Here is a 13,277-nt window from a genome sequence, read left to right on the forward strand (position 1 = left end):
ACAACCACATAATCCTTTGTGGGATGGAGTATGGGCAACTGAATGGAGCTGAGTGTTTACTGGCCAGATGCCCTTCCTGTCACCAATGCAGAGTTATATTCAGCAGATATATTCTTGCTTTTCTCCACATTGAATTTTATGTCTCCTTGGTTCTTATTCCACCACCTGCACCACTACTACATCACAATGACTCCCTAACTAAACAGACTCATGATTGGGCCATGTGACTGATTGTTTTGAGAAAGTGAAAAACTTTTACTTTTAATTAGGTGAAAACAAGAGTCGGTTTTCACCAGATCTGTGCCAATATGATATATCCAATAAAGCTTTTCTTTGAGGAATCTACCTGCCTTGGAGTTTTGCTTGCTATGGGTGTTTTGCTTGCTACTTGGAGCCCTGACACATGCAAAAGTCTGCAGCCTTTAACTTGGCATTTCATAATTCTGAGCTGAATGCTTATCTATTCAACCTGTACATTTGTAAACAAACATTACAAGAACGTTGAGTATCTCAGGGGCTCTCCCCACCAAAGGGAAAATCCTTCTGAGAATCCAACCGCCAGCAGTTGTGAAACACACATCAACGAGAAACAAAACTGAGCGGTGAAGATTACACATCCACTGACCTCCATCGTGGTTAAAGCAGAAGACAGAAAATAAAACAAAACAAAGGAATACCAATCTAAACCATTTCTAAACATAGCAGCTATTCAGGACTGGGGATTTTATAGCTCCGTGATGCCTACAACATAATACACTGATTGATAGCTATGTTGCAAAACTGGAATTTCAACCTACAAGATGAAATCAAAGCGACAGGATAATAAAGCACTCCCAAGGTGACAAGGGAAAGAAACGCAGGCCACCAGAGGACACGAGAACTAACTTAGTGGTAAAAAGGAAAAAAGTTGGTTCAGCTCTTACTGACCAAGTTTTAACTGTCTCACGAACTGAACCATTTAGAAGTCTGGGAAACAGATTCAAAACAGGTGAAACCATTGGACCATAAAGAAGGGTCCATTTCTTGTCCGTCCCCTTACTCCAGCTTTCCGGCATGACCTTGAGAGCGAGAGGCACGAGGTCATCAAAGGAAGCATCCAGGACGACGGCGCTGACCTCGGGATAAGACATGGCTGCCCAAGTGGCTGTGAGGTGCAAAGAGAAAGAGAAATCTGTATTTAGGGAGAGGTGGAAACTCAAGCAGGGGCGTCACAAAATCATAAACAAGTGGGACATCTGTGCCTCCTCCCTCTGAATTTCTCACCACTAAGTATGTGATGCTAAGAGATGCTCAGATACTGTAGTCCATAATCATCTGGAATATTATATAAATTGCCTTTAAAATCGCCCAGTGTCAGCATTTCCTCCAAATACTTCAATGGTTCTGTCTCGAACTGACCTCATGTACTTTCAAAACTGCATCCTTCCAAACTCTAATCTCTTTATGTCCACTAAGGGGCTGCCTAGTATGGCGAATCTTGTTTCCATTAATACATACCGTATTTTTCAGAGTATAAAACGCACCCTTTTCCCTCAAAAAAGAGGCTGAAAATCTGGGTGCGTCTTATACACTGAATACGACATTTTTTGCCTCCTGAAACTCCGCCCCTCTCACCTAAATGGCCGTGCGTAGCTTTTAGAAGGCTTTCTGAGAGCTCTTGGGGTTGGGAAGAGCAGAAATGAGTGAAAAATGGCCTGTTTTTTGCCCCCCCCCCCCCCTGCAGCACTCTATAAGCTTCCTAAAGGCTATACATGCCCTTAAAAAAAAAAGAGGGCTCGTTTTCGTGAAAAAAAGGCTGTTTTCTGCTCATTTCCCCCCCTCCCCAGGAGCACTCTACAAGCCTCCTAAGGGCTATTCATGCCCTTTTTTGGGAAAAAAATGGGCCCGTTTTCACGAAAAACGGGCCGTTTTTGGGAGGTTTGCAGAGTGCAAAAAGTTTTTTTTTAATTTTCTTCTTCAAAACCTTGTTGATCTTATACTCCGGTGCATTTTTTACTCTGAAAAATATGGTAATTTGGGGCAATCAGTGGATTGAGCATAATTACTACAGAAAAGCATTGCATTTGGATATTTTATGTAGGGCACCAAACCCCTGAATGGACCCTCTTTCTGGACTAGATACATGAACTTGGCAGTGCCCATCTTGAGGGATACCTCAAGATGGGCACCTCCTACAATTCGAGGTGTTTAACTTTAGTTCAGGCTGAAAGCTACATTCGGCCTTGGAGTTTCAGGCCAAGGACTGCAGTGCAGCTGTAAACATATACGAGATGACCTCAATGACCCCAGCATGCTGGCTGGGGAATTCTGGGAGTTGAAGTCCACACATCTTAAAAGTTTGAGTTTGAGTTTTTTGAGTTTTATTGGGATTTATATGCCGCCCTTTTCCCTAAGGGGACTCAGGGCGGCTTACAACCACAAGGGAGGGGGGTGCAATGTCAAAAACAGAACAGTATGTGAACAAAGAAAAAATAGTAAAAAAACACAACTTTCATTCAGCAATCAAACACTCGGGCGGGTAAATTGGGAACCTATCCCCAGGCCTGCTGGGAGAGCCAGATCTTGAGGGCTGCGCGGAAGGTCTGGATAGTGGTGAGGGTACGGATCTCAACGGGGAGGTCGTTCCACAGGGTCGGAGCTGCAACAGAAAAGGCTCTCCTCCGTGTGGTTGCCAGTCGGCATTGACTGGCAGATGGAATTCGGAGGAGGCCCAGTCTGTGCGATCTAATTGGTCGATTTAGGGAGGTAATCGGCAGAAGGCGGTCTCTCAAGTCGCCAAGGTTGAGAAACATTGCCTCTCTCTCTCTCTCTCCCACTTCTCCCTTCTGCTAGGAGTTTTCTAGTTTCCCTCTAGGCCTCGTTATTTAATACCTGTGAAGCCCCCAATGGACCACGCATAGAGGATGATGTCTTCAGGAAGGAAGCCCAGGCGGTGGATGGCATATTGCACCACCACATCCATGGCATTGGCCTCATTCTGCGGTAGGGGCACTCCCTAGAGACAAGTGGGGAAAACAGTTAACACAAAATTGGTGAAATCAGGGAGGCCAAGGAAGAAAGGCCATGCCTGAGGGGAAAGACTAAGGTTTTCCTCCCTTCTTCCTTCTCTCTTCTTCTTTTTTGCGAAAATCTCTTCCCAGGGGCCTTGCTTGTTATTCTCTGCCTTTCTTTTTCAGTTTTTATTAGTATATAACAGTGATGGTGAATCTTTTCGGCACCAAGTGCTCAAACCCTCCCCCCCACCCCCACCCCCGAAACATCAGAAACCCGAAGACCAGCTGGCCGGCTTGCACAGGCCTGTTTTTTGGGCGTTTATGGCTGTTTTGGGGGCTGTTTTCAGGCTGTTTTCAGAAGAGCAGCTGGTCACGGTACGCCTGCCCCCAGAGAGGGCTCTGTGTGCCACCTCTGGTAGGCGTGTCATAGGTTCACCATCACTGGTTTATAATATAGCATACAAAGAAAATACAAAAGTAAGAAGAAGGGAAAATAGGGAAGGGAAAAGGAAAGGGAAAAGTGAGGGAAAGAAAAGGGGGACTTCCGATTCCCTCTGATGCAGGAGAATAAAGCATTGACATCAAACCTCAACTTTTTACTTTTACATAATAATATAAAATAGACATTTCTATAACAACAAATCTATCTAATCGGTAAAACCCAAATTCAAAGTTTCATCCCTACCCCCGCCCCCACATCGCAAGCACAAAGTCCAGAAGCAGTTTACAAGTAGAAATAAGAGCATTTGTATTTTTTTTCTTTGATCAAAACAGTTAATTTAGCCATCTCTGCTAACTCCCTGCTTGTTATTCTCAATCAGCCCACCCATTTTTACCCTTACAAAAACTAGGACATAAATCCATGCATGGCCATCCTCTAGGAAAGAAACTAACATCTCCCAAAATGCATGTGGATGTCCAAAATGAGGAATAGCATTACTTTTAGCGATATGTAAACCACTGAATAGATCTGATTGGTTCCACCATTATAGAAGGGCAAAGACTAAATATTGGGCATACAACAGAATAACAGAGTTGGAAGGGACCTTGGAGGTCTTATAGTCCAACCGCTGCTTAAGCAGGAGACTCTATACCATTTCAGACCAAAGTTTGTCCAATCTCTTTTTTTAAAAAAACACCAGTGTTGGAGCACTGAAGCACCCACAACTTCTGGAGGCAAGTCATTCCACTGATTAATTATACAATGCAATAGCAGAGTTGAAAGGGACCTTGGAGGTCTTCTAGTCCAACCCCCTGCCTAGGCAGGAAACCCTATACCGTTTCAGACAGATGGCTATCCAACATCTTCTTAAAGACTTGCAGTGTTGGGGCATTCACAACTTCTAGAGGCAAGCTGTTCCACTGATTAATCGTTCTAATTGTCAGGAAATAGTTCAACAGCCATAGCACTTAGACTTATATACAACTTCACAGCCTTCTCTAAGCTGTTTACAGAGTCAGCATATTGTCCCAACAATCTGGGTCCTTATTTTACCGACTTAGGAAGGATGAGTCAGTGAGAATCGAACTGCTGGCAGTCGGCAGAAGTAGCCTGCAGTACTGCATTCTAACCACTATGCCACCTTAGGGGTTTTTTTTTCTCTTTTGATTGGATTGGATTTCTCCTTGATTAGTTTCCATTCATTGCTTCTGGTCTTGCCTTCTGTTGCTTTGAAAAATAAGTTGACTGCCCCTTCCATGTTACATACTGTAGGCTTCTAGATTTCCCAGATAAAAATGCTTGATTTGATTTCCCTGGATGTTAGCATTTGTGTACTTAAGGGCTCTCAATCTTTCTTTCTTGTCTTCTATAAGCTCAAGTAAATCTCTTCAAAAGTAAATATTATTGGGTTTTCCAAACAGACATACAATTACCATTATTAAGCTTCGTCAAAGAGGAAGCAAAAGATATCCAGGGCAGAACAGACAGCAATGGGAAATTAAGTGACTCACATTTACTTCATGTAAATAGCAGGACTCTACCTTCTTCCTTCTTTTAAAAGCCTTCAAAAAGTCCATTGTTTCAGCCTAGCAAATAATACTTCTTCATGTTTTTGATCCAAATATTAATTGGTTGATTGGCTCATTGGTTTGCAATACAGCCAGTATGTTACTGAATAAGGTAAAGGTAAAAGTTCCCCTCACACATATGAGCTAGTCGTTCCCGACTCTAGGGGGTGGTGCTCATCTCCGTTTCAAAGCCGAAGAGCCAGTACTGTCCGAAGACATCTCCGTGGTCATATGGCTGGCATGACTAAACACCAAAGGCGCATGGAATGCTGTTACCTTCCCACCAAAGGTGGTTCCCATTTTTCTACTTGCATTTTTACATGCTTTTGAACTGCTGGTTGGCAGAAGCTGGGACAAGTAACGGGAGCTCACTCCGTTATGCAGTGCTAGGGATTCGAACTGCTGAACTGCCGACCTTTCTGATCGACAAGCTCAGCGTTTTAGCCACTGAGCCACTGCATCCCTATATATTACTGAATGGAAAGGTCTATATCAGATTTCTTAAGGGACTCGTTACTGGAGAACTCAAAAATAATCTGAAATAAATCTCAGAATAACTCACGGTGCTGCCTGCAAACCCAGGGTGATTCCATCCCAGCACAGAATATCCAGCTGTAAGACAGAAGGAGAAAAATCAACTGGAAACGAAAGATCAGCGATAACTAGAATCCCAAAGACAACAAAAAAGAACCACCAATCAATCAGAATACAGCTGGAAGGGACCTTGGAGGTCTTCTAATCCAAGCAGGAGATGAAGAAGAAGCCATCTAGGATTAAAAAAAAAAAAAAAAGCAGGATCCCTACACAACACCAACTCTATCGGGTCCTAAAGCAGCTGTAATGATTTTTCAGCCATAGAGGTCATCCGTGACTTATGACCATAACTGAGTCTGGAAAGATGGTCACAAATGGTGCCAGTCATTAAGCGGATCGACTGTGACTGATTTTACAACTTTTGTTGCAAAGGTTGATGAATGAAAACCACAGTTGTGAAGCAAGCCTTCAATGGGCTTTTTTGTGTGTGCCAGAAATGGGAAGTAAATGGTGGAATATCAGTCACACAACTGCAGGATGCTGCAAACAGCCGTTCTCGTGAGCTGGTTGCCAAGTGCACAGAAATGCAATCACTGGAACTCTGCAACCGGGTTGTAAGTAGCTCTAGGGAGGTCTGTTGTAACTTTGAATGATTGCTAAGCAACTGCTCATTAAGCAAGGACTATGTGTAGCTTCCACCCATTGCTTCTTGTTCTGCCCTCAGGTGCTTTGGAGAACAGCTTGACTCCCTCTTCTTTGTGGCAGCCCCTGAGATATTAGAACACTGCTATTATGACACCACCTCACCACTCTGCTGTAATACCCAGAGAGGTATGGTAGAACATGTCTCCATCACTTCAGCTTGGGAAATCCAGACATGAGCTGAACGTATTATAGAACATCAATTAAATAGCTGATCATGCAAGTTATAATTAAAACTCTGCACCAACCGAACTACCGTATTTTTTCGGAGTATAAGGCACACCAAGGTTTTGAAGAGGCTTTGAACAGGCTATGCATGGCCATTTTTGCAAAGGGGGTAGGGTTTTGGGAGGGCAAAAATTCTGAATTCAGTGTATAAGACACTCCCAGATTTTCAGCCTCTTTTTTGAGGGAAAAAAGTGCGCCTTATACTCTGAAAAATATGGTACTTCTGTGGCTGGGGTTGATTTCTCCCAATGACTTAATTTTCATAGCCCAGTTTCTAAGGCGCCATCCAGGCAGCCTTTCCAGCTTAAAAATGGATTTTTTAATGGCAATTTCCAAAATGGAGACTAGGCTAGGAGGGAAGATCTTGAGTTCCAGCAGCTTAAAAGGAACAGAGAAAACCTTTCAGGCATCCTAGCACAGGATCTGAATGGAAAACATATCCCACAATTTGGGTGTATCCCAGAAAACCTTTTAGAAGGTGAACTCAAATTTTCTTGCAATCATTTTAAGGAGAATCCCTGGTTTAATTCAATTCCAGGACAACAGAATAACAGAGTTGGAAGGGACCTTGGAGGTCTTCTAGTCCAACCCCCTGCTTCAGACACGAAACCTTATACTGTTTCAGACAAATGGTTGCCCATCTCTTCTTAAAAACATCCAGTGTTGGAGCATTCACAACTTCTGAAGGCAGTCTGTTCCACTGGTTAATTGTTCTAACTGTCAGGAAATTTGTCCTTAGTTATAGGTTGCTTCTCTCCTTGATTAGTTTCCACCCACTGCTTCTTGTCCTGCCTTCTGGTGTGCTTAGGAAAATAAGTTGGTCCCCTCCTCTTCTCTGCGACAGCCCCTCAAATATGACTTGTCATATAAATCTGTTATCAACAGTGAATGAATTAATCTAAAACTCCTTTTCCTTGAAAAGAATGCAATAGAGGGAGATGGATCATACCATCCAAAGGAGTAGAGATACAGCCTACTTCATAGAAGCCTGCATTTCCTTCACAGCAAATCACCTGAAAAGAAAAAAAAAAAAAAAAAGGAACTTTTATGGTGCCAGCAATGCAAACGACCGGAAAACATGCTTTGCAACCAGCCAACATACAGGAAGTTCCCACCTACTTCCTGCCTATGAACGTCTTGGATCGATCCAAACAGGGCTAAAAACTGGGACATTGAAAGGAATCATCCTTAGAGAAACAGCACTGCAGGACCTGGGAATGAGATCAACCAATCTCACCCTTACAGAGCAACCATCACGCACCCCAATCAGGGGTGGTATTCACTTACCTTCCCCTATCTGTTCACAAATGTGAGTGCAAGCACCACATCCACGCATGCACTCTACTTTCTGTGCATGCGCTTTGTCAAAAAACAAGGGCCTAAATGGGATGCCGTAGAGCCAGGGCGGGTGGGCATGGCCACCTGTGATTTCCGCTACCGGTTTGGCCGAACCGGTCAGAATAAACCGGCAGAATAAATCACCTCTGGTCCCAACTTTTCTGTAGCACCCCTATGGAGCAGCAAATGCTGCGATCTCCGAATAGGTTTGTTTTTGCTTGAGCGATCTACACAACCAGGGGTGCTTTCCTTTGGCAACAAAGAATTTCTTAAGAAAATAAAATAAAATAAAACCATCATGTGCCTTTCATTTGGTCCCTTAAGGCCTTGCACCATTCAACGGTCCTTGATCTTGAGCTGACAACTTAGTTCCCCCTGCAAGGGAAGGTCTTTCTTATTCAAAGGGAGACTATAGCTGAAATAACAATAGCGCTTAGACTTGTATACTGCTTCATAGTGCTTTAAGCCAGGGGTGTCAAACTCGATTTCATTGAAGGCTGCATCAGGTTTTTGTTTGACTTCAGGGGGCTGGGGTGGGCGTGGCCAGCTTGATGTCACTCTTGTCGGGGAGGGTGCCTTTGGTGACCTGAGTGCTCTGCCAGTGAAAACAGGTTCCCGAGCTGTTTTTTAGTTGCAACGGCCTCCTGCAACCCTCTCCCAGCGAAAACAGAGCCCGGGAGGGCCACCTACAGCCCTCCCAGGGTCTGCTTTCACTGGCAAGAGGCACCACAGGCCGGTCCTTCGCAGTTTCCAGGGCAGCCCCATGGGCCAGATCTAAGCACCCCAGGGCTGTGAGTCAGCATATTGCCTCTTATCTGGGTCCTCATTTTACCGACATGAGAAGAATGGTAAGCTGAGTCAACCTTGAATCAAACTCCTGGCAGTGGGCAGTGACTCAGCCTGCAATACTGCATTCTAACCCCTGCGCCACCACGGCTCAAGGTTGTGCATCCTATGTTGTGCCCAAAATGTGGAGCTCTTGCTGGCTTCTACTCTATGAAGAATTACAGAGCTCCCCTTCAGTCCTCTTTGAGATACGCAGAGAATAAGAGGTCATGAAGGATAACAGAATAACAAGAGTTGGAAGGGGCTTTGGAGGTCTTCTAGTCCAACCCCCTGCTCAAGATTCCTGCAGTTAGGAAACCTGAGTGTTTCTTTGAGAGGCACTGCAGTTTTCTGGTGCAGGTAGTTCTCAACGTATGGCCACAATTGAGCCCCAAATTTCTGTTGCTAAGTGAGACACTTATTAAATACATTTTGCCCCATTTATTGGCACCGTTGTTAAGTGAATCTTTGCAGTTGTTAGCGAACACAATTTTAAAGAAATCTGGTTTCCCCATTGCTTTTCAGAAGGTTGCAAAATGTGATTACATGATACTGCAACCGTCATAAATATGAATCAGTTGACAAGCATGCGAATTTTGAGCATCATGGGGCTGCTGCAATGGTTATAAGCGCGAAAAAAATGGTAATAAATCACTTTTTTTCAGTGCCATTGGAACTTTGAATGGTCACTAAGTAAACTGTCAAAGACCAACTGTATTAAATCTCTTCCCTGCCATCCAGATATCATCAAAATTGGCCATACTGTCTGGGGCTGATGAGAGGCTCCTGCTTTGAGAAAAAGATTGCCTCGCCTTCACTAAAACAACAGGCGGTGGCCTTGGTGCCTAAATTATCCTGTCGGGAAAGTCAACTTCACTTGTCCAAATCCCTACAGTTGCAACTTGATTAGAATTGCATGCTACTCTGATTTCTCAAGAACATTGAGCAACTGAGCAACCCTACAGAACACTCTGTCCCCTGAAGTTAGGCAGGCCTCGCTCCTCCTAGTTTTCTCTAAAGCTTTGAAGGCCTGGCTTTCCCGCCCAAGCGCTGAGAGACGATCAGATGACCACATATTAGGCGTTTGCCTTGGCACCAGCCTTAGGTTTATTTTCAATGTTTGAATCTGTTTAGGGGTTCCTGCCTGTTCAGGGTGCCTTTTGCCTGAGTTGATTAGATTGGATTAGCAAACCTCCAAGTCCCTTGATGTCTATGGAGATTCTCAGTCATCCAGGTCATGGTTGTCCCTAAGAGGCAACTGGACTTTCTGGGGGATTTTTTGGGAAGATGTTTCACTTCTCATCCAAGAAGTTTCTTCACCTCACCTTCTTCACCTCTGCCTTCACCTCTGAAGCAACTGGGCTTTCTGGTTTTGCTTTGAAGATGTTTCACTTCTCATCCAACTTCTAACTGGAGGGTGGGGGAATCGAAGGATTTATATTCCTTACAGACAGCTGGACATTTGCATCCTTTTAGCAGGTTAAGGTCACCTGGAGGTTTATCTGTGTTCGTAGCAATAGCAATAGCCCTTAGACTTATATACCGCTTCACAGTGCTTTTACAGTCCTTTCTAAGCTGTTTACAGAGTCAGCCTATTGCTCCCAACAATCTGGGTCCTCATTTTACCTACTTCGGAAGGAGGAAAGGCTGAGTTAACCTTGACCCTGATGAGATTTGAACTGCTGAACTGCAGCTAACAGTCAGCTGAAATAGCCTGCAGTACTGCACTCTAACCACTGCGCCACCTCAGCTCTATAGGTGCAAAGAGGTGTGGAGCCTTCTTGGAATTGTTGAAAGGACTGTGTTTTGTTGAAGACAAAGTCCACATTTTGGACAGAGAGGACCGCTGGTTTGAAAGAGGGGTCAAAAGTCCATCTGTGTCAAAATTGAATATAGCCCTCTCTCAACAGAGGGGGGCGGGGATATAACATCATCTTTCGTCAATCCTCAGCAGTCCTTTCAACAGCTCCAAGAAGGCTCCATACCCATTTGCACCACTCAGGTGACCCTGAGAACACAGATAAACCTCCAGGTAACCTTAACAACCCGCTAAAAGAATGCAAATGGCTAGCTGTCTGTATAAATCCTTCCATTCCCTCACCATCCAGTTAGAACTGAAAAAGCTTCTTGGATGAGAAGTGAAACGTATTCAAAGCAAAACCAGAAAGCCCAGTTGCCTCTTTGAAGAAAAAAAAAACCCATCTTTGGGACTCCAAGTCCCTTTCAACTTAGTATGGGGTTGAACTAGAACAGGGGTTTCCAACCTTGGCCACTTTAAGACTTGTGGACTTCAACTCCCAGAATTCCTCAGCCTCAGCCGAATTCTGGGAGTTGAAGTCCACAAGTCTTGAAGTGGTCAAGGTTGGAGACACCTGGACCAGAAGACCTCCATGATCCTTTCCAACTCTTGTTATTTGGTTTAGGTTTGTTGTTGTTAGTTGCGAAGTCGTGGCCGAACCCATTGCAACCCCATGGACAATGTTCCTCTAGGCCTTCCTGTCCTCTACCATGCTCTGGAATCCATTTAAGCTCAGGCCTACTGCTTCGGTGACTCCATCCAGCCACCTCATTCTGTCATCCCCTTCTTCTTTTGTCCTCAGGTTTAGGTTTACGGTTCTCATATGATTTTATACGTTGTTTTAACTTCTTGAGAGCCTCCCAGAGTTGGTTGGAAGATGAGGGGCTACATACAAAGCTTTAAACAAATAAATAAGCATTCTTCCAGAGACATACTCCCATTTAATCCCCACAGCAATGCTACGAGGCATCTTAAATATAGTGAAGTGTGGCTCACTGGTATTCAGACAGAAAGATAGCTAGATTGATAGCCTTGGCCAAGTTTATTCCAAGTGTAGGACAGCTTGAACTGAGATTCTCCCAGTGTTAATTGGACAGCTTTATCTGTTGCCCCAGCTGCTGAGGAAAATTTCAAAATGGAGGCATAAGGCACCTCAGGCAAATCAGATGATATCTATCATCTGATATATAAATATATAATATATATTCATTTATATATATGATATATAAATGAAATAAACCTATAACCTATGATGGGAAGACTTTCCCTCAGAATTACAGAGCTGATCAGCTTCTGTGAGAAGCAACCACTATTAGTAACAATTTATGATTAAGGGGAAGCCAGGCATTTTCACACAGGAGAGCCAATAGGATGATAAAAGACAGGTGGATAGTAGCTCCTGCTTTGAAGGCCATTTTGGGGTCAGTTGATGTGGAAAATAGGTGTCTACTCTTCCCTTAGCAGCTTAGTAATTTTGGCACATTCTTGTTGTAAAGGATGAGCAGGAGAGGAAAAACTAAGGGAAAATTTATCAATAAAGTCTTTGAGAGTTAAACTATGACTTGGTGTCAACTCACTAGTTTCCTGCCTTGTCGCTCCAAAGTTTCCCTTCGATCTACAAATATGGTGTCGATTTCGTTCCCATCGCAAGCTGCTAGCTTGGCTCGTCTTCCATTGTACTGCAAAAAGAAGAACAACCTTTGTTTGGGGTTGAAGTAACATCTGCCTTTCTTTTTAAGGTTCCCAAATGCCAGATTCCCAGGATAGAAGGATGGAGCAAATAGGAGAGAAAAAAAATCAGGGAAACTAATTTCTAATTTTTGTACAGAAAGTCCTTGACTTGTGACCACAATTCAGCCCTCCCAGTGTAGAGTTCAGACTGGAAAAGACACGGTAACAAGGTCAGCCAATGAATAGACATGGCAACTGGGTCAGCCAATGAGGGCTGTTTGGAAACTGAAAGAGTATTTGCTGTGTGAGCAACAAAGAAACAGCTAGGAGCCTGGGCGTGTCTTAGCTCTGTAGCTCTGAGTTTGTGCTGAGCTCAAAAACTAGTCTGCTGCTCTAAACTGAAACTGTTCTCTCCTCTGCCTGTGTTTGCTTGTATTTGCTACCACATTGGAAAACCTGCTTTTGGCATTGAATATTTACTTCATGTGTTATATATAAAGAGAAGTTAATGAATCCTGCTGAATCAAGTTACCTGTGCGTGCTTTCTGGATGTGATTGCTGCAAACTCTGAAAAGCCCAAACTTTCTCTTGCCAGACAGTTGTTAATCGAGCCCCCCTCCCCCCCCAATTTTGTGACCTTTTTTTGCCACGGCTGTTTCAGGGAATTGCTGCAGCTTGTTAAGTTAGTAACACGGTTGTGAAATGAATCTGGCTTCCCCATTGGCTTTGTTTGTCAGGAGGTCGCAAAGGGTGATCACGTGACCTCCAGACACGGCAATCGTCGTAGATACAACTCAGTTTCCAAGCACCTGAATTTTGGATCAGGTAGCCACAGGGACTTTGCAACGGTCGCAAGTGTGAAAAATGATCGCAAGTCACTTCTTTCCGTGCAGGCGTAACTTCGAACGGTCAGTAAACAAATGGTTGTTAAGTCAAGGACAATCTGCATCGGGATGAGGAATAGCCTGGAAAGAAGCCTGGAAATTGGGGCTCTTAAATTCCTGGTTGGTGTTTACTCACTTCCTCCACCAGCCGAGCCTGTCCTTGAAGTAACATGGGCATCAGAGCCTTCTGCAGCAGGTAGACAGAGCCTGGGTAGAGCATACGTCGTCCGAAGGTGTGTGCCACTATAAAGCTGTCAACAAATAGGTGGCAAAATGAAGGACAGGAGTCTCAGC

At 44.1% G+C, this 13,277-nt stretch overlaps 1 protein-coding gene across 3 annotated transcripts in view; it reads right to left on the bottom strand.

Moving 5' to 3' along the window:
- The window catches only part of ABHD16A (abhydrolase domain containing 16A, phospholipase), a 46,215-nt gene that overhangs the window by 7,431 nt on the left and 25,507 nt on the right, over positions 1-13,277 (bottom strand). For 2 of the 3 annotated variants that reach the window (XM_032211482.1, XM_032211483.1), the window contains 6 exons: positions 13,120-13,234; positions 12,006-12,107; positions 7,417-7,480; positions 5,566-5,615; positions 2,872-2,995; positions 1,040-1,144 (listed from right to left, as the gene is read on the bottom strand). In XM_032211482.1, coding sequence (XP_032067373.1) covers positions 1,040-1,144; positions 2,872-2,995; positions 5,566-5,615; positions 7,417-7,480; positions 12,006-12,107; positions 13,120-13,234 — 560 coding nt within the window. Of the gene's footprint in view, positions 1-927; positions 1,145-2,871; positions 2,996-5,565; positions 5,616-7,416; positions 7,481-12,005; positions 12,108-13,119; positions 13,235-13,277 lie in introns of all 3 variants that reach the window. The other variant, XR_004254814.1, reaches the window with a different exon arrangement.

This window comes from Thamnophis elegans, chromosome 2, assembly GCF_009769535.1.
Source record: "Thamnophis elegans isolate rThaEle1 chromosome 2, rThaEle1.pri, whole genome shotgun sequence".
Lineage (NCBI taxonomy): Eukaryota > Metazoa > Chordata > Lepidosauria > Squamata > Colubridae > Thamnophis > Thamnophis elegans.